General features: G+C 43.7%; 2 protein-coding genes across 2 annotated transcripts; one reads left to right on the top strand and one right to left on the bottom strand.

The window, feature by feature from the left end:
- Positions 1-304: 304 nt before the first annotated feature.
- seraf (Schwann cell-specific EGF-like repeat autocrine factor) lies at positions 305-3,697 on the top strand. Its single transcript, XM_086114494.1, has 5 exons — positions 305-626; positions 1,255-1,350; positions 1,439-1,543; positions 2,533-2,628; positions 3,575-3,697. Exons 1-5 carry the CDS (start codon positions 389-391, stop codon positions 3,685-3,687), a joined length of 648 nt encoding a protein of 215 aa, XP_085970620.1. The 5' UTR covers positions 305-388; the 3' UTR covers positions 3,688-3,697.
- A 69-nt stretch (positions 3,698-3,766) lies between these two features.
- Positions 3,767-20,563, bottom strand: vwde (von Willebrand factor D and EGF domains). Its single transcript, XM_086114495.1, has 29 exons — positions 20,410-20,563; positions 18,906-19,096; positions 18,398-18,629; positions 17,340-17,578; positions 17,166-17,255; positions 16,434-16,602; positions 15,355-15,569; positions 14,708-14,781; positions 14,239-14,515; positions 13,745-13,941; positions 12,615-13,414; positions 12,314-12,450; positions 12,060-12,230; positions 9,852-9,956; positions 9,666-9,780; positions 9,037-9,293; positions 8,501-8,720; positions 7,951-8,088; positions 7,390-7,629; positions 6,847-6,942; positions 6,536-6,631; positions 6,350-6,445; positions 5,833-5,928; positions 5,640-5,735; positions 5,023-5,118; positions 4,828-4,923; positions 4,413-4,508; positions 4,234-4,331; positions 3,767-4,157 (listed from the first exon to the last, which is right to left on the bottom strand). The coding sequence occupies exons 1-29, from the start codon at positions 20,561-20,563 to the stop codon at positions 4,143-4,145; spliced, it is 4,902 nt and encodes a 1,633-aa protein (XP_085970621.1). The 3' UTR covers positions 3,767-4,142.
- Between the last annotated feature and the right edge of the window lie 545 nt (positions 20,564-21,108).

Raw genomic sequence — 21,108 nt, 5'->3', positions numbered from 1 at the left:
TAGTCAGGTCGAAATATTCCTGTTAAATGCTGACGTTGATGACATAAAATGCTAATGCGTGTTCAAAGTTGAAGCTAGCATAGACAACTAGCCAGCTAAGAGGCCAAGTAGCGGTGGCAGTGACCGTTAACTTGAATTTGATAACATTAATTTTATTGTACAAGTGCTTTAAAGTGAAAATGTTATGAAAATGTGAAAGTTTACGGTCAAAGTCGCTCCCCCCCCCCCCCCCCCCCTACCAAGGACCCTCCCCGCCAGCCGGCCACGCCCGCCTCCCCCGCACTGACCTCCCGCTTGTCTCCGGGCGTGCTACCGGGCGGCCGTGAGCTTATCCGGTGGAATTCCTCCATTAGCGGACTTTTTTTTTTTTGCTCCCTCTGAGTCAGTCATGGGCTTTTTCGGGGTACCGGGATCAGCCACTGCGGCTTTGCTTCTGGCGGTGGGGTTGTACGGGCTGTGTTGCAGCCGATGCTGGGCACGCTCGGACGCTCCTCGCGGAGTGGTCCTGGGCTTCGTTTTTGACCCGAAGGCGACGTGCGAGCCGCCGTGCCAGCACGCGGGAGTATGCATCCGCAACGACACTTGCCTGTGCAGCCGTGGCTACGAGGGGGACAACTGCCAGTATGGTGAGGGAAAAACTGTACCTCCGTGATCTACTTCTAATTGACACCTGTATATGATTTAATTTGAGAAAAAAAAGTTTATTTTCATACACTTATTTTCAATATATATATAATTTCGCTTTTAAAACGTACAGGGCCACTAAAGTGACACGGGGGAGTTTGGTGAAATATGTTTCTCATCTTAACAACAAAGTTTCTCATTCAAATGCAAAAACATAAGTTTGCGCGTTTGAATCAGAAACTTCCTCGTTAGGATGAAAAACATCTCTACCTGACAGTGGTGACTTATTTATCAGACTATAAGACTTACAATGTTTTAAATGCCTCACAGACACAACATAATGGTGACGACTTGCAAGTAAAGCAGCAATGAATCCCCTATAATATGTATTTAAAGTCCCAGGTGAAACGATAATCAAACCAGGTCCTGCACGGTGATTTTCACTCAGAAATGCAAACCGGAATTACTTCTCGTGACACCCATCCATGCATTCAATGGACTACTTTTCTCATCCTACTGATAACCATATTTAAATATTTTTCCTCCATGTCACTTTAGGGGGTGCATATCATCGAATTTATTTTTAATGAAAAAACATAATGTAATTTGTTATCGATTGTGTGCATGCAGTCAACTGCTATCCTAAATGTAAAAACGGAGGCGTGTGTCTTCGTCCCGGGAAATGCAGATGTCCTGCAGGCTTTGGAGGGAGATATTGTCACAAAGGTAATCATTTTACATTGTAAATTGTCACACCCACACAAAATTACGTTGTCCAATTATTGTTTGGGTTTTGTGTTGTTTGTGTGTGCAGTGACATGTGATGATGGCTGCTGGAACGGAGGCGAATGCAACGCTGTCAACGGAGTGGCCAAGTGTATCTGCCCCTCCAGCTGGACGGGCTCCAAATGCCAAGAGGGTTGGTGTTGGGTTTATTTTTTGTTTGTTTTGTTTTTTTAAATGGGCCCACGTCCAATTACATTAGCAGCTTGGCTCACCGGCAGCAAATGGTGCTCAGCAGTGGTTAGAGTGGTGAGAGAGAAGGGGGGGGGGGGGGGGGCGCTTACTTCCTCAGCTGGATCCACAGGCCAGCATTCGGTCAACTGATCTCAGTGTTGCCACATAGAAAAGAAGGAATGATGTATTAAAATACAGTGAACCCACTATATCACTGTTCATCGTTCGCATCCCAGCTGTGTTGCAGATTTTTTTTAAACAATTGATTTTATGTGGGTTTTTTCCCAGTGCGTATAAAAGTTTCAATTTAGGGTTCATTGCCGTTGCATGTTGTGCCACAACATATCAAGCAGCAGTAAGCATCAAGAGAAAGTCCCCAACTAAACTACACAAATTGTGTTTTTTTTTTCCTGCAGAAAAGAGAGAATGTACTGTGAGCCTGAAAATATTGTTGTACGCCCTCTTTGTATATTTAGCCACTCTGTGTGTGTGTTAAAGTAGCAGTTGTTTGAAGGTTTATATTTACCATAACATATTACGGTACTGTTCATTAGCCTGTTACATGTTAGCATTAAGTTAGACAAAATTTGGTTTGATTGAATGCACAAGGTTGAGTTCTCTTTTGTTTTATATGTCACTTATATCTAAACTTTCACTGGGAGTGACTATCTTGAAGCAAACGCACTACGCTTCTTATTTTGAGACCTGTTCATCATACCAAAGTGACAATGAACACAGAGGAATAATTTAAATGTCTTTTAATAAGCTTGTGCTGTATATAAAGCATGTGGCAGGGTTTTTACAGTATTTTAATATGGTCTCTTTTAAGAACAGATTTTCACCTATCACAAGGGAGACTAGAAAATATCCCCTCTGCGATAAACTAAGGTTCACTGTCCAGACGATACATTTCTGCTGCTAATCATGCTTCTCTGGTGTGTTCCCCAACAGCCATTTGCCCCCAAGGCTGCAGAAACGGGGGCCTCTGCATGGCCCCTGGAATCTGCAGCTGTCCCGAAGGCTGGCTTGGAGGCGCCTGCCACATCGGTAAACTTGATAGCATACTGATTCCAAACAGTAATGGCCACAACATGACGGCACAATGCACCATGGGATATATTGCTTTTCCAGGGACCATTGGTGATTTATTAAGCTTCCTCCAACTGCGTGTTATGTGACTCTATTTTCTGGAGCCGGTCATGTAACCAGAGTGAGCAAAGCTGATGCTGATGCTGTTAGGTTTGGAGTAGAGGAAAACACATTGCCAGGATGTTGAATAACCCTGAAATTGTGGAGCCTCAAGCATATTGGGATTCAAAAAAGGGACATTGTTAGCTAGCTAATCAATCTCAAAGTTGGCTAATATGAAAAGTTAACATTGTCCTGAAAGTTAGTTGAGGAGCTTTTGTGAAGAAGTACTACCCATTATCATTGTTTATTTTTTGTGATTTTTCATTAGCTATACAAGCTAGCTAGCCCCAACAATTTTCTATCAGTAGCTTGTTGGGATAGATACATTATGTCTACAGGTTTTGCCATGTTAACTCATGTGACGCATCGATGACAATTCTTCTGGTGATATATTAGCTAAAGCTAACGTTAAGATCATCAACAGAGCTCCTGTGTAACTTAAATGTACCTGAGATTATTGAAATCATCACTCACCAAATTCGGTAAGGCCAATAGCGTTTACTATTCCAACTTCTGAATCGGCGAGGTGTCTTCTTTTTAGTTTCTGAATTCTTTGATCTGCACGAGCCAACTGCTTGTACATGTCACAATCCTATCAGGTAGGAGTATTCCAATACCTTCAGATAGAAAAAAAACACAGGTGTTTTAACGCATTCAAGGCTCCCGCCCGCACATGTTCGCAGTTCACTGTGAATCGCCGGTATACCTTCATGGCTTCTCCATACCGCACCACCCTAAATTCTTTTCTCATGGGATCTCCACGATTCACATAGGTCACCTATTTTGTTGATGTGTGTTGCAGCCGAGTGCACTCAGCCGTGCCTGAATGGAGGAAAATGCATTTCCCCCAACAAATGTCGCTGCCGTCCCCCCTTCTTGGGCCCTCGCTGTGAGGAGAGGAAGAGGCGCTTCTAGGGCACGAGAGGCCACTTTACTTTGTTCTCATTTATTCTCATTATTATTGTACAAACACTGCTTGCTTTGTGTTTCTGTTTATGAACTGTATTTTGTGTCATTAAATGAAGTGAACTCTGAAAACTGCATGTTGTGTTTAAAAAACATCATTGATACAAAAGGGGGGGAAAAAATCATAGAAAATGTTTGTCTGTGACTTTATAAAGATCAGTCAAAAAGCTCTGAAATGACTGTCAACACGGGAAACAGATTTGAGAACGGCTGGCAGTGAATGAATTAAAAGGCGGAATCCGCAACTAATGTGCACGACCTAATGTGACAAAAGAAAGCTTTGAGGTAGATGACCGGAAAGGGGACCAAAAAAGACAAAAGACATACATCAAGTCTCCTCTAAGCAGCGCCATTGTAATAATATATACACACACCCTCACAATATCATTTGACTTCATATTGCATCACGCTTGCGAGACCTGCAAAACACACAAAGGTACATTGAGATGAGATGGCTCGAACCCACCCGCCACTTTTCTACTATCTGGCACCGACCTGAATGGCGCACGTGAGGCCCTTGTAGCCCCTCCGACAGTGGCAGTAGTCGGGCAGCACGCAGCGCCCCCCGTTTAGGCAGCGCTGTCTGCACACCGCTATATGTACAGCGCACAGCAAATGTCAGTGATTATGATTAAACGCTAATACATCAACGCAATGTACTGTATGTGACTCACGTGTCTGACAGTGCAGACCCTCCCAGCCAGTGGGACAGTGGCATGTGTTGGGCCCCACGCACTCACCGCCATTTTTACACTTCTGTAGACACACAGCTAAGAAGACAAAACACTCAGCGTTTGTACAAGTTGTAGTCGTCGTAGAATTCGTAGTACCGGTAGTTGGAATGATTTATGTTCCATTTTCATGATGCAAAGCACTTTGGTTGCAGTCACGGTTATTTTTCTTTAAAGTGAATTAGGAATAAAGTTGAGTTGACTTATTAGTCGAAGCAAGAGTTGGAGTGATCATATTACTTAGAAGGAGTAGCTGTGTCGTAATAGTAGCAGTTAGTATTCGTGGTGAAATAGTACCGGTACTAGTTTTGAGGTGGTGGTCACAATATTGAAAGAAGAAAGAAGTTAGCGTACGTACGTATGTTACATCTGTTTCCCCTCCAGCCAGACGTACACGAGCACGTGTTGGCCCCCACACATTTGCCTTTGTTCATACATGTGGGCTCGCACACACCTGCGACACAGACACACAAACATAGTCACGTTTTTTTTAGCGTTTCTGTATAATAAGCGTGCGTGTGTGTCTGTGTGTCTGTGTGTGTGAAAGACTCACTCTTTTGACATCGTTTCCCCGTGTAGCCTTCAGGACAAGAACACACGTTGTTTCGCCTGCACTGACCTCCATTCTTGCAAGGTGGACTGCATACGGCTAACACACAAACACACTCACCGATATTGTGCATTGAAATAATAAAACCACAGTAAAAGTATAAATTGTGATTTTTTTTTGCATTTCCAAATATTACATTTTATAAGGAAAAATGTGTCATCCAACCACATAAAAAAAATACACAATACTGTATGAGGAAAGTATAAAAGTATCAAGACAATAACGACATTTTATGAGAATAAACCTTTAATTTTATTATGGAAAAACACATAAAAACAATGTCATTACATTGTAATTTAATTGGTGGGGGCGGGGGTGGGGGCTGTCATTTTTACCACAAGTACTAAGATGAAAGAACGGAGAGAATCTATAATAAAAAAAGATTTCTTTTATTTAATATCCATTAACAAATAATGAAAAAAACGGGTGTTTAAGTCATAATTTCCACCAGTGAAAAAGTTGTAATTTTGAGAAAAAACTAATATTGAGAATATAAAGATGTAATTTTCTGCGATAAAAAGTCAAAATACCAGGTGAAAAAAAGGAATTTTCTTTCTCACCAATTTGACACTGCAAGCCGTAGAATCCGGCGGGACAAGTGCATACGTTTGGTTTGATGCACGTTCCTCCATTCAGACACACCGGATTACATTCAGCTACGCACACACACACGCACACAATGACTTCACTATTTCATATTATTATTATTATTATGATCAATATAAAAATACGATGGGTTGTGTTGCATCATACCTGAGTTGCAGGTTGGGCCATTCCAGCCTGGTTTACATTCGCACACGTCGGGAGAAACACACTCGCCGCCATTTTCACAGTGCCTGTTACACACCACTGACACACACGCAGTCATTTTAAATGGTTTATGAATTATGATGAAACAGCATTAGTTATAATTCTACCCTCTCAAAATTACAGAATAAAGTCTATTATTTTCCAAGAATAGTAGATGTAATTTTACCAGGAAAGGATTTTATTAGAAGGAGTAAAGTTTTAAGTGTGTGTGTGTGTGTGCGTGTGTGTGTGTGTGTGTGTGGCGGGGGGTGGGGGGGTATTTTGAGAATAACGTAAATTTATGAGAATAAAATTATAATTTAATAATAAAAAAATCTGAATATTATGAAAATACAACCGTAATTTTACTACCTCAAAAAGGCACAACATTAGATATAAGCTGCCCTGACATGAATACAATTGCATCCCCCCCCCCCCCATGCAAGACAGGAGAATAATAACCAAAAGAATGATATCTCACAGATTTGACATCTTGGTCCAACGTAGCCGTAGGAGCATGTGCAAAGGTTCCTGGCAAGACACGTGCCTCCGTGTTGGCACGGCGGCTCACAGCTTGCTATTCGGTTGCCCCCCAAAAAAATAAAAAGACAAAAAAGAAATATAAAAAGATTTCAAAAACACACGTGTTGTGATGTTGGCCTGTTACCTTCTTCACAGGTGGGGCCACCATAGCCTAGGGGGCATTCGCACACGTTAGGACGCACACATCTGCCCTGGTTCTTGCAATCTGGTCGGCACACGGCTTGGGTGGCATGTACGAAACATAGAAAAGAGCTTCTCAATTAATAGTTGAAGAGGTTCACTTCAAGATGTCTTCAGTCCATGAATGATTCGAAAAAGTCCTCACGAACACACACTCAAATAAAAAGATGCATCATTCGACAATGGAGTATGCAGTTGAGATGAACAGGGTTTTTTGGGGGGGGGGGGGGGGGGGCTCCTCTATGTGTCACTTACCCATGTGACAGTTGTATCCGGTGTATCCCTCCTTGCAGGTGCATGTGTTGGGCTGCGTGCACCCCATGTTCCTCCCGCATTGAAACCTACACACAGCTGGACAACAGCAAAACGGTAGCTTCACTCACAAGAGGTATTATGTTTGTAATTGTTCCCTATCCACTAGAGCAGTGATAGGGAGTGGTAAGTAGGCTCTCTCTCAATAAATAAATAAATACATTCTTTTTTTCCCAACCCTCAAAACCGATAAAATCCCAAATATGCCCCCCCCCCCCAAAAAAAATGGGGAGATGGGGAAAAAAAAATCCTGGATATTTTTAAAAATAGAAAGTCTAAAAAAAAAAAGATAATTGGGATTAAAAAAAAAAAAAGAAAAAGAAATCAGCAAATATTCAAATCCACGACTGCCAAACTTGAATGTGCCATACATTTTTAATTCAATAATTGAACAAAGTTTTTAGGTATATGCTTCACAAAAAAACAACAAAGCATTTTATTGTTTCTGTCTTTATTCTGTGGCCCCCTGCTTTATGGTGAGCCTACCTTTGCACGTTACTCCATCGGCCGCATATCCGTACGGGCAGGGTCCGGGGCTTCTCTCCAAAGAAGACGAAGAAGCTCTGCGTGGGTTGGCAACGGTGGCGCCTGGTCTCTTGCTTCTGTCGGGGGACCGCCTGGGTAAGGTGGGGGATGATGAAAATGAGGAGAAGGTGGTGCGCATCATCTCCCTGCCTGAATTCAGTCTGCTGATGGGAATTTGTTCAGCAGCGTCGCTCGCCTGTCCTGCAAAACACTGCAAGTTAGAAAAGATGACTTGAAAAGAAAGCACAACAGCCAAACAACTGAGATAATGCATTGGCGTAAGTGTGGACACCCTCATAATTTGAGATGTATATTGAGATGCATGTTTTTGGAATATGTGAGGAAACTGGAGTATCCGGAGAAAACCCACGCAGGCATAGGGAGAACACACAAACTCCACACAGGAAGGCCAGAGCCAGAATTGAACCATGCACCGCTGCACTGTGAGGCAGACGTGCGAACCAATCTAACACGAATATAATTAAATAAATAATGTTGAAAGTAAAATCCAAGAGGACTCACGAATGCATGTGATGCCGTCACCGGCATATCCACGTGGGCAGAGTCCACAGGAGAAGGAGCCCAGAGTATTGATACAGTCCACGCCGGGGTAGCACGGACTAGAGACGCACTCGTCCACGTCCTCTCGACACGTTCCACCTGAGCACACACCGCACATGCTGACGTCACAACTTAAACAAGCAAACAAGCAAAATCTAAAAATACAATAATATATCCATCTATTTTCACAGGTGTGCTGGAGGCTATGCCAACTAAATTTAGGCGTGTTCACCCTCGCAATCCTCACTTTCGACATTGTAGTATCTGTGACGTTGAATGTGTGTGCATTTTAAAAAGGCGGCCATGGCCTGTTGAGTTACGGAGAAGTCAGCAAATGAGAATGTTGGCTGATAACTGGCTAAACCTTTAGCCACTCTCCAGAAACAGTCCGTGTGGCTGCTATGTAGTCCCACAGCCGGAATCCCCTGGAGTTAATTGCAAGTGGTGTAAACAACTCCAACTCCACGTTTGCCGTAATACTTTGTCCCTCGACAGGCCTATGTCAAGTGACCTGTCATTCCGGGTGGGCAGATGCACGTGAAGGAGTCGGGTCCGTCCAGGCAGCGTCCCAGCCTGCAGGGGTTGGGTTTGCAGTCGTCCACGTCCACCTCGCACCGCTGACCTTTGAACCCACTTGGGCAGGCACATGTGTACTCGCCGCTACCGGCGGGCGCGTTGACGTCCCTTTCGCACAAGCCGCCGTTCGCACACTCGCATGGACGCACCGACATCTGCGAGCAAATGCAAGTTGTCAAAACATTTCATTTTTTAAATGGCATGAAAATTTCAAATGTGAACAGAAAAGGGATTTCGCTTGCCTGTTCAGGCTCTAATTTTAATATATACTGGACAAATCGCAATTGACTATAAGTCACAGGACGAGCGTAACGCCGAAAAAAAATGTACGAGTTATAGTCTGAAAAATATGTGTAAAATGCTGACTGCATATGTCGATTGTATTTAGTATATGACAGGACTCTAGTTCATGTGCACTCTTTGCTCGAGTGGTCAGTGCAGAGGAAAGGTGGTAAAGATAGGCTGCCATACGTGCAGGGAAGCAGAGGTCTCGGCATGGCAGTTGTCCGAAACGGTAAAGTCGAAGCTGTAGGTGCGCGTTTGCTGCGGGGTGGCCTTCCACCGGATAAGGCCAGTCGGAGACAAAGACACGCCCTCAGGACCCGAGCGGAGAGCGAAGATCACCGGTGAGCCCTCGGGGTCCCGAGCCTGCAGCTGGTAGATGAACTCCTCCCCTTGGAAGCACCACAGGAGGGAGGGCAAGGATGCCAGTGTGGGGGGTTCGTTCTCTGTTGACGGACGAAGAAGCAGAAAAGTCCAAATGACATAAACTTTAGTTGAAAATTTTTACTGATTTGACTTTTTTTTAAAAATCTTTTTTTAAACTCAGCTTTAATTTGACCTTACTTTACTGTATTTTTCCACCATTTTTTATTTTACTGTATGATTTTTTTTACATCATATAACTGATTGATTGAACTTTTTTTTTACTTTACCTGATTGTATTTGCTTTATTTTACTTGTTTTTCGATCTCATTATTTTAGTTCATTTTAGTACACAATAATATTAGTATACTGTAATTTATGTCACAAACATATTTTAGGTGATGTACACAAACGTGTGTGTGTGTGTGTCTGTGTGTGTTTGTATTCTGGCGTACCGCGGCGGGCGGTCCAGGCATGCTGCGAAACATTTGGTCGACAGGCCAGGCAAGGGTTGAAGGGATGAGACTGTCCTCCATCATAACAGACGCCATCGATGCTGCACGTGTTCTCCTAGGAGTGGTCATGTGAGGTCACACATTAGTAGAGTACATAAGTTGAAAGAAGATGTCAAAGGTTCTTACCCTGAGTGTGCAGAGAGGGTCGGCTTGGAGGCCACACAGGTGACACGCTCCGTCATACACGGTGATGACTTTAGCGTTACTGAAGCTGTAACCGTCGTTGGACACCTGACGAAAACGAATGCAGATGAACTTGTGATCGTGTGGAAAACATTCATACATGCTGTTACCAAGGAAGTCAAAAACAATTTTCTGGGAAAAAGTCATGATGTACAGTAAAGCTTCCCAGGGATCCCAAAAACTTGAGGCCGGAACAGAAGACATTACATCTTATTCAGAGTGCAATATTATTGTTTTTAACTTTGATTGTATTTTGCTGAGTTTTACTGCATATTATCTGACTTTACTGCATTTTATCGAATTTCACTTCATTTTGGTTAATTTTACATCCCGTTTATTGTATTGTATGAAGTTGTATTCAATTTATTGCATTTCCTCATATTTTATTGTATATTACTTGACTTGATTGGAATTTACACTACATTTTATTGTATCTCACTTCATATTATTTTACTGTATTTTGGTTTAGTTTAGGTTTTGTGTGTTTCATTGTATTTTACATGATCTAATTTTACCTTAATCTACTTTATTTTGTTACATTGTTTTATTTGCCGTTACCTGATGTTTTAATTTACTGTATTTTATGTTATATTTCATTTCATTTTATTGAACATAATTTTATTTTACCCTAATTTATGTGATCTTGTTTTATGTTAAGCATTTGATTTTGCTTGGTGTTATTTTAATGTATATTATTTGTTAACTTTTATCGAATGTATTTATTTTATTTTATTAAAATTGAATTGTTTTAAATAAATCCACAATATTCCATTTCATTCAAGTCTATATTAATAAAGGATGTGATGCTGCCGCTAGAATAAAAAAAATATATATATATACCGTATTTTCACGACTATAAGGCGCCATTAAAAGTCTAAAATTTTCTCCAAAATGGACAGGACGCCTTATGATGCGGAGCGTCTTGTCTATGCGCTGAGTTCCAAAACCTGACTGACAGCCGACACGCTGTTTATATAGAGAAAAGGCGGAAGTGACTGTGGACAGGCATGCGGCAAAGAAGTCGGCCAATCAGTGAAGGGTGGGCGTGTATATATACACATATGGAGAGCGAGAGAGAGAAAAGGCAGATGTGAGTGAGGACAGGCATGCGGGGAAGAAGTCCGCCAATGGGTGAAGGGTGGGCGTGTAAGTGGATGCTAAAGGTACGCCCCAAGCAGGTACCAACACCTGTATAGAGTGTGGCTATGTGCATTGTTGCAAAACAACTTCGGTTTTGGTTTCTAAGAACCCCCGAAAATAAATTCTACAAAGAGACACACCTACGAAGCTCAGTTCAAACTTCAAGCCATCGGTTATGCTTTTGGCATGCGTGCCCATCTCACAGCAGCGGTGAAAAACCAAGTCAAGCAAATGAACTCTGAGCTTGCCGTTATTCCCGGAGGCTTGACTAAAGAACTCCAACCGCTGGACATCGGCGTTCAAAGTAAAGTTGCGAACGGCATGGGAATAATGAATGATCGATGGCAAACATAACTTTACAAAGAGTGAGAGGCAGCGCCGGGCGAGTTACGCCACAATTTGCGAATGGATTGTGGCTGCTTGGACGAACGTGTCTGCTTGCACTGTTGTTCGAGTTTTTGGCAAAGCCGGCATCATTTCTGTGGAGCCACATGGCAATGAGAGTGACTGACAACGAGAGGGAACACGGCGTTTTTGATGGATTACCGGTACTTGCACAATTGTTCAATTCTGATACAGAGGATGAGGACTTTGATGGATTTCTGGGTGATGATTGATCGAAAAACGTGAGTACATTGTACGATGGCTAAATAAAATACAACGGAACTCAGTTTTGCTTCCGTTGCCTTTTTAAAAACGTGTTTTTAGCTTGTATCTGTATGTCTTGGCATGCTACCGTATGCTACAAGCTAACGTGTTTTTAGCGTGCGCGCATGCATGCCGTATGTTTAAGCTGGCGTATGTTTTACCACTTTAAAATTGCGCCCAATAATACAGTGCGTTTTGTCTATGTGTAAAATACAGAAATAGCACCCATTAATGAGACTGCGCCCAACCATACGGTGCGTCGAATGGTCGTGAAAATACGGTATATATATATACACAGTATATATATATATTTTTTAACTCCCAAATATCTACAACAACAATATTAACCAGGTCTGTCCTCACTTTGACCTGCCAGCGGGCCAGGAATGGTCGCTTTGTCAACGCTCCAGATGCATCCACGCCTGCAGTGGCTCGAGCGACTTCCAGAGGGAGGCGGCACTCCACGGCCATCACACCCATGAAGGTGGCAGCGACAAAATGAGGCTCAGCCGCAAGCCACTTGCCTCCCACCAACTCATGGCAAGTCAACAAGACATTAGAAGACATTCATCTTGACACAGGAAATAGTAGAAAAACAAGAAAAGTACAGGAAGTACCTTTTCTTGGACGAACTCGCACTTGAGCTGATGGCCATCCTTGAAGCCGACACCTGAAACGCGAATGTTGGAGCAGTCGTCATCACGAATGTTGCACAGGCCTCCTGACTCCAGATGCGTGATCTCTGGCGTATGCTCTGAAACACACACACACACACACACACACACACAAACACACAAAAGATGACAAATCCAATCAATGCTAAGACCAGTACTTATTTGGTACTCTATCAGTTGGGATTCTGATACAATTATTGTTCAGACCGTGCAAGAGCCCCCACCTCAGTGTGTTTTGCCTCACCAGACAAGATGCTGCAGTCGTAGGCTCCAAAGCCGGGAAAGCAGACACATCCCCACTCCGAACACTGCCCGTTTCCATTGCACAAATCGGGACACTTGAGCACAGACACAGCGTCCCGGTGGTCTAGGCGGTCCCAGAGATCCCGGTGGGGCAGTCCCCCGAGGCCCTCCTCCACAAGCCGCCTCTCGCACTCGTTCTCGAGCAGGGGCAGGACAGCATGCAGCCAGGATCGTTCATCCTTCAGCCGCAAGTCGCTGACACACATTTCCACCGCGCTGCCAACCACGTCGGCACCGAGGAGACCGAAGCAGCCCAGGGCCAGGCTGGAGTTGGCGACCGCTTCCCAACACTCAGCCTGTGCTTCATTCTCAGTCAACCCGGAGGGCGTCGGCCATGTTAAATCAATGTCTACACGAGTGTCAGGTTCGTGGTCTTTGGGGAAGAAATAGGCGAAGCTCTCCAGCTCAGACTTGTTGAGGCTTTGGCGTAGGGGGGTGGGGATGAATTGATGGGTGTCCCTGCCCCACCGCTCGGATAGGGGAGCCCTGGAGGGTTGCGCTGGTTGTTCCTCCCCGGCGAGTAACTCTACTGAGCCGATGTACTCGGCTGTGACGTCCAGGGATGGGATGATGGCAGGGAAGCGCAAGTTCCCATGGAGAAAACAGGTTTCATCCGGGGAACCCATGGATGGTGTATCAATTAGGGCAAATGACTGACAGTCACAGAATTTGCCAGAATTTCGTACAGGCGACGATGATGGTGGTGGTATGGTGTCAAACAGGCTGCTTCCTGGACGGAGCCTAAGCAGAAGGGAAAAAGATGCATTCCCACTCAGCGTTACAATTCAGTTCAGTTCACAATGGTATGGTTCAGATTGAGATGAACGTAAAATGGCAACAGCCACAAACGTATTGGACATTTTGAGACCTTGAACTGAGTTCATCGTACAGCTTGGTAGAAACAAGGGCTAATACTGTTTACTGTGTACTGTAGTGAACTCAACAAAACCATCCTGCATCCCACGGACAGTTGGTTCATGTACAGTTTTGATCTGACCCTTTACAATGGCATTGTGCATCGAACCAAATCATACTGCTTGGTGGAAACGAGTGCTTCCATGGCACACTGACCTCCAATGAAAAATAAAAGCCTGCAAATCCTCCATTGTAGTTGCTGCTGAGGAAAGGAAGTCATTGTTGGGCCGTCCGTCGTAGGTGCCGCAAAGACCCTCAGTGTGGCCCCTGTCTGAACCGGGGGCCCTCAGCGTCAGACTCAGACCCCAATCTGCCACGTCGGCACGTACCATTGCTCCGGATGAGAAAGTCAACTGTGGTAAGGGTGGAAAGCACAGGTGTCAAACTCAAAGCGCACGGGCCAGATCGGTCCCTTTGCATCATTTTAGGTCCGGGTGTGAAACTCGTTTTCATCAGGCAACTTTTTGTCCCATCAGGTTTCAGCCTCTGTGTGTTGCCATGTCAGTTAAATCGGCCGAGACAATCAGTTTTTTTCCGACAGAACACTGGACTGGCTTAAACTACTGTATATTAGCAATGGGATGGTTTCTCTATATGCTTAAAAAGTAACCCCCAAAAGGTGAGTGAGTGTAACGTGTGCCGACACTCACGGTGATTTTGCGCCGCTGGTAGGCCTCATGGATCCGCACCGCGCTCTTGCGCAATTCTCGCTTCTTCACTGAGAGGCGAGGTTTGGTTTGGCCTAAGTCGCCGTCGCACATGTCCAAAATGACCACGTCGTTGCCATCGCGGGCCGCCACGCCGCACGCACACGATGTGGGCGCCCTCCCATCACCCCCGCACTCCCACTGCCGCACGTGGACCTCAAAAGGCCAACGTGCACTCCTGTACAGCACGAAGGTGCCCAACTGGTAATTGTCGTAGCGCCTGTGAGGGGGAAGACACAACTCTATTAGCACTCTAGAATATTATTCTTTACGAGAACATTTTACTGACAGTAATGGGGTCATTCAATACAATGTAAAGAAGTGAAACTGATTCAGTGATTATTTTCAATGAGGAAAAATTTTATTTTTCATGATATTGCGAATGTCATGGATGGAAAAATAAGTGAAGTACCTGCCATCAAATGTGATGACGTGAGGGTCAGTGAAGGAGTAACAGTATGCTGAAGGTATATCCTGCACTTTGATCTATAAAAGAAAAATCCATCCATCATTTAAATTCCTGATATAGAACCTAATAGCTTGAATCTTACCACCTTATGTTCTGAACACATTTTAAGTCCCTGTAACTTGAAAATAAATGTCTTTAGAATTTAACACACCGCAAATTTGAAAAAAAATAAAAAGCCCTATTATATAAAATGGGGCTTCAAAATTGTTAAAAATCAAGCCCTCATCTCCACTCTCACATGCTGTGGGCATGAAACCCCACCCACTGAAAAATAGATGCCACTTGGTCAACTTGTTTCTTATGCTTCGACATCCCTGTTTGAACTGTGAAAAATCTACCTGCTTAAAAAAATTCCCACCGGATCTCATTGCGGGGATTCCAGTCGAGCTCAATGCTGCCTGGCATGTTGTGGCACAATATGATACACATGCAAAGACACTCTATATTCAAACCAACCCGTCTAGGGTTATAACCATTAAAAAACAATGGTGTAAAATTTTGAGATATAGCAGGGGCGCGATTGATAAACGGTGGTTACAAGAGTACAGCGAGTGTTGACCTTACAGTCAACTTGTCCTGATTTCATTTACCTGAACAGGCTCTGGCGCATAACCGTTCCACACAAAGTTGCTGGTGACGAGGGGCCGGACAGAGATGTTAGTGGTCCGATCACCATCTCTGACAAAGTCGGTGACCGCGGTGTAGTGGACTACAGCACGGCCACACACGCCGTCCTGGCACGGAGCCCCGGTTAAGTCCACTGAGCACGAGGACAGGGACACATCGGTGCCCAATACCGCCAAATCTATAACTCACGCACATTTTCATGTTACATTATAGTTAATTGCTTGAGGGTTTGAAATTAAAGCACAACTGGACTTACATGGATTATACTGGACATGTCAGGATGGAAATAGCTAATTCATGAAAATGAAGATACATTACACAACATAATACAATAAATGAGAATTTTAAAAAATACAGTTCAGAAAATGGATAGGTGGAAGAAATGTATTCAAGGATTAAAGAAAGCGATTGGAACATTGCACCTATCCATCCACCCATTTTCTGATGCGCTTATCCTCACAAGGGTCACGGGGCGTGCTGGAGCCTATCCAAACTGTCTTTAATCAGTAGGTGGGGGACACCCTGAACCGGTTGCCAGCCAATCGCAGGGCACACATAGACGAACAACCATCTGCACTCCCACCCCCACCTGGGGACAATTTAGAGTGTTCCATTAACCTGCCATGCACGTTTTTGGAATGTGGGAGGAAGCCGGAGTACCCGGAGAAAACCCACACAGACCGACACGCTAACCAGTCTGCCACCGGGCCGCCCCTGTGATTTTCCTCAGAATGCTATTTATGATGTGCAAATAATGTAAAAAAAAAAAAAAAAAAAACTAAACAATTATATGAACCAATGAAACTAGGTGTAACGTAAAATACATAAAATATGACATTTTAAAAAAATATTCTAATTTATAAAATTATTGAAACATAAACATCTAATTAAATAAATATATACACTTGCATATCATTAGTAAGCAGGAGATGCTCGTCAAAGTTGATGCATCTTATCTCAAGAGAATAAGCTGTGTGTGTCATGTGTAAAACTTAAATAAATGGTACTCGTCTTGCAGGTTCTGAAGTGTTTGTATGGTCACCATGACTGTTTGTGCCGAGCGTCAAGGAGATAGAGCAACGTCTTGACTGAGAAGAGGAGGATGACGATGACGATAGCGACTCTTGCAGACACGGGACGGGAACGGTGCTCTCGATCATCAGCTCGTACAGCTTCCCGTCCTCGGACAGGACGCTCATCTCCGGTCTCAGCTGCACTTAGCGCAGAAATTGTCTCAGCTCATATGCACTTACGGCTACAAAATAAATCATTTCAATATATAGAATAACAATAAAACTATAAATATAGTTGCTATTTTAAAACTAAGTCAGTATACCGTTCACAAATACAGAACAACATCCAGTTTATAGCTTTCTATACTATGTAAAACTTTGTTTTGTTGTGTATTTTTCTACTTCTTCCTTTCATTACTTTGCTGCTGTGAATTGGGAATTACTCCATTGCGAGACTAATAAAGGTTTTCTTATCTTATCTTATCTTATCTTCTCATTGTTTTATACAAATTATTAGAATCGTTATTATTATTAGTTATTTTGTCAAATAATGCTAGCTAAAATGCATTAAATATAAAAAATGTATCATGTTTAAATAAAAAATAAAACATTACATCCATATTTTATATTTTAAAAGTGTCCCGAACATGATTAAAAGTTGCTAAATATTGCTAAATACCTTTGTCGGCTTAATCTGCCACCCCTAAAAAAGTGCCAAAACCCAAAAGTAATGTTGACGAATGAAAAAGGCTGGAATGTACCCGAATCCCAGCAAAGAATTCTTGACTTTCCACTGAAACACCGTGGACATCCGGAGAGTCCAAATAGAAGCTGTAGACGGAGCAGTGAACCTGAGAAAAAGACATTCATTCAGAAATTACTTGACACAACTGATTGACTTCTTTGATTTTTCTTTTGATGAAGTGAGCCTTAACCTTGTCTCCCAGACGGAGGTTGAAGCCATCCAGCTCGATGAGGGCCCACGTCTGGATGGTCGTCTCCCGCTTGAGCTCCTCCCGCTTGCCCTGAGGTGAAGCTCGGGACCAGGCCACCACGTGGCCCAGCGAGCTGCTGGAATTGTTGGAGATGCTGGAGAAGCTGCACTTCAGATGCACGCCACCTGAGGTCCACTCAGGAGTGATCACGAGCTTGGACGGAGAGGCAGGCTGCATGACTGATTGACAGAAATGAAGAAGAAAGAACGACCATGGACACAAACACCTGTCCATTGTTCTCTATGGCAGTAAACTATTAACTAACTAACTAAGTAACCAACAACCAAGTCGGGAACTAACAACCAACTCGTAAAGTAACCAACAATACAAATAATATCCGAACAATTAACCATCCAAATAAGAAACTAAGTTTCAAACTAATAACTAATTAACCAAACACCCATTCACTTAAATAACTAAGCAACCTTATATCTTCCCAATCATCCAACCATCCAAACAAATCACAAATTTTTCACCATACCAACTATCCATCCATCCTCCAATCCGCTTTATTCTCACAAGGGTTGCGGGGGGCGCTGGAGCCTATCCCAGCCGTCTTCGGGCGGCAGGCGGGGGACGCCCTGAACCGGTTGCCATCCAGTCGCAGGGCACACAAAGACGAACAACCATCCGCGCTCACACTCACACCGAGGGACAATTTCGAGTGTTCAATCAGCCTGCCATGCATGTTTTTGGAATGTGTGAGGAAACCGGTGTACCCGGAAAAAACCCACGTAGGCACAGGGAGAACATGCAAACTCCACACGGGAGAAAAGAACTTTTTCATCCAATCAACAAACTAACCAAATGGCCAAGTAATTAACCCACCAACTAATTAACCCACCCAAATAAATATCCAACACCTTCCTACCCTTTTCTTGTAAAAATTACGATGTCTCGTCATATTGAATTGAAGAGGTGTATTGATCCGCCTCCTACTTTTGTCCATTTCGTTTATGTACGTCCTTTGTGTGGCCATATTTACAGATGTAGAGTACCTTGTGCACAGTAACCCATGCATCCCTGAGTGGGCTGCAGCAAGTAAACGTAGAATTCTCCACAGTTGCGTACGGACACCGGGATGCGGAAGAGGCAGCATTGCTTGCTGCTGCTGGGGAACAACTGCCAGGTGGCACAGGCGGTCAAATGTCGAAGTTCCAGAGGACCCGGCAGCGACTCGCCTTCTCCCAGGGAGAGCCACACCGGAGCCTGGGTCCCACAGTGGTTCACCTATCACAAGCGGCAACGCTTCATTCAAGTGCACTCCACTCCCCAAATGTTTGTTTTTCTAAAGTCAGCCCCCAAAGCACATGAGACTTGATTGACATGTCTAGCATAAGTTGACCCAGAAAAAGTCTCAAGAAGCTTTGCCGGCCATTTTGCTTTGAAGAGGGCTGGACCAAGTAATCCTGACGTGAGCTGAGATGTGTACATGAGAAATGTATTTGCAGAGGGTAAATAAAGTCATTTTCGCAATTTGGCATTTTGACGGATGAGAATTTATACCTCCACACACCGGGTGGGCATGCTGGCGGGCTTGTTGAAGATTTGGAACTGGTACCATCCTGGCGCCAGGGAATGGTCGCACACAAAGTCCCGGAGCGATGACTGCAGCAGCCAGTTGGAGTTGAAGGTGGTGCTGCGGTACGGGTTCTGTAGGACCTCATGACCCCCCGGAGCACACTCGGGAGGAAGTGCTGGAAATGGAGACAATCAATACATGGAACAACCCTTCATTAGCGACACCTTCAGCCATTTAAATGGGATCACGATTCAGCGTGAAAATCGTGACCTTTGCATCCTTCTTTAATATAACAAACATGAGAAGGAGCCTGAGGTGATAGCCTAACAGACAGGTGGAACAGACCTGATGGAGATGCACCGCGAGTACAGTGTGTCACTGACAGCTTCGGCACCTGGCCGCATCACTCTTCATTCTGCCCCTGTCCTCACCTGACTGCACAATATCCTTGGATGATAGCTTTGGAGTGTTTTGCAGCAATGGGTGCATTTTATCCTTCAGCGTACATTCAATAGACTGTAGGAGAGTGATGAGCAACTTAAAATGATAAAGGCGGCTCCAATTTTTCTCCTAGTGCTACTGGTGGGCCATAAAGGACCACTCATTTCCGAATCAGATGTATGACAAAAATACAATTTCAAACATGGATAAAATATGAGCAAAATATATGCTTTTAATATATATAAATGTTCATAATACATTCTCAATGCATGTATAAAAGATCCACTATCCTAACTCAACAACAAAGTGTTTGCAGCAAACGATAACCACTGCATGGGGCTCCGGTATAAAAATTACCATTCAAGGAAGGCACAAAACTAGTGAACAACAAAACCAACATTAAAGGCAAGATTTCATTTTGTGCGTTTTTTGAAAAAAATTAACCCACTCAAAATGTTAATATTATCGAGGTACTATGTTTATCCTGCATGTCCTTCCAAAACCGTTTAAAATTATTCGGCCTACTCACATTAAAGTATTGGGCAGTTGACAATATCGATAGCAAAATCTGCCATCTAGTGTTGAATGGTGATATTACAACTAGTCGAGCCATGCATACTTGCGATTTGGCAGCCCCATATTCGCAAAATCCCATTTTTTTCAATGTGCTTTTAATTTGAGGGGAGCGGCTTCAAGAGTGGAGTTGTCTCGATTCAACCTTTGCGGATTCCTGTCATCACAGGAAACATAGTCAAATAGACAAAGAAAAAACAATTTTTGTCAAACATTATTTTGCTATTGTGGCAGTAAATTAAAAAATGACAAGGGACATTATGCTATTCGGCTAACATTTGTTACTTTAGTACATTACAGTGTCTGTATTGCTTTCATGTCCACTTACAGGTGTTGAATCATCAGGACTTTTACTTTATTGTTGATTGTCTACTACTTTAATGTCTCTCGGAAGTATTTCCTGTCTGTTGTTGACAAACATTACGAGATTGTCGAAAATAATCCCACATTTTAGAAAAAGTGTGCCGAACGTACCCGTTTGCGCGTGCACTAAATTGGGGAGCACAAACGCGACGACCGCCACAAGTTTGACAAACGTCCCAACTCCAACGCTCATCGTCCTCCTCACTCTGGTTCCGGTCGAGGTAAATCCTTCCGCCCTCTCCGCCCTCCTCGTCACCCCACACATAGTGTAGCGTTCTCGGCTGACGCGTGGAAGTGGAAGTGGGAGTTCGTCTTCGGTGTCCCCGAACTACAGCTTGGAGGCAGGCTGGGCTCACTGCGTCAGGCGCCCCGCGCAGGGAACGCCAGGGGGGGGTGGGAGCGGCCACAAAGATCCAGCACCGCCGATATTTTTAACCTCCAAAAAACATACGTTGGGACTTGGGGATACACAAAACCCACTCTGCGTGTGTGTCAAAAGTACTTAAGTAGAAGTACCGGTATTAGAACGTGGAGATAACGTTGATAAAATGAGTACTGATTCAAATCTGACGCAAAATTACAGATTCTTAACGAAATGCAGTGCAAAAGTGAAAATGAATGTTGATGGTCAATTATCAGACGTGGTAAAAGTACTCAAGCGGTAATATCGTACAAGTAGTAGTGTGCTGAAGAAAAAAAAGACCTGTTAAAATATTGATGGATCTGTACTTCAACAAATTGAACAGATGCAGACTCTGAATTGTACATAAGTAGCAGTACAGCAGTAGAAGGGATACTTACAGTCGGCTA

The sequence above is a fragment of the Hippocampus guttulatus genome, chromosome 6, assembly GCF_054856545.1.
Source record: "Hippocampus guttulatus isolate MCC_2025c chromosome 6, RoL_Hgut_1.0, whole genome shotgun sequence".
Taxonomy (NCBI): domain Eukaryota; kingdom Metazoa; phylum Chordata; class Actinopteri; order Syngnathiformes; family Syngnathidae; genus Hippocampus; species Hippocampus guttulatus.
This window is presented reverse-complemented; position numbering and strand designations above follow the sequence as displayed.

Excerpts from the sequence above, each read along its gene's own strand:
- vwde (XM_086114495.1), bottom strand. The coding sequence starts at position 20,563 with ATGTGTGGGGTGACGAGGAGGGCGGAGAGGGCGGAAGGATTTACCTCG. Across the intron at positions 15,570-16,433 it reads GCTCGGCACAAACAGTCATG|ATTTGGCGGTATTGGGCACC; the intron begins GTGACCATACAA and ends CGTGAGTTATAG. Across the intron at positions 5,736-5,832 it reads TGGCCCAACCTGCAACTCAG|CTGAATGTAATCCGGTGTGT; the intron begins GTATGATGCAAC and ends GTGTGTGCGTAG.
- seraf (XM_086114494.1), top strand. The coding sequence starts at position 389 with ATGGGCTTTTTCGGGGTACCGGGATCAGCCACTGCGGCTTTGCTTCTG. Across the intron at positions 627-1,254 it reads GGGGGACAACTGCCAGTATG|TCAACTGCTATCCTAAATGT; the intron begins GTGAGGGAAAAA and ends GTGTGCATGCAG. Across the intron at positions 2,629-3,574 it reads TGGAGGCGCCTGCCACATCG|CCGAGTGCACTCAGCCGTGC; the intron begins GTAAACTTGATA and ends TGTGTGTTGCAG.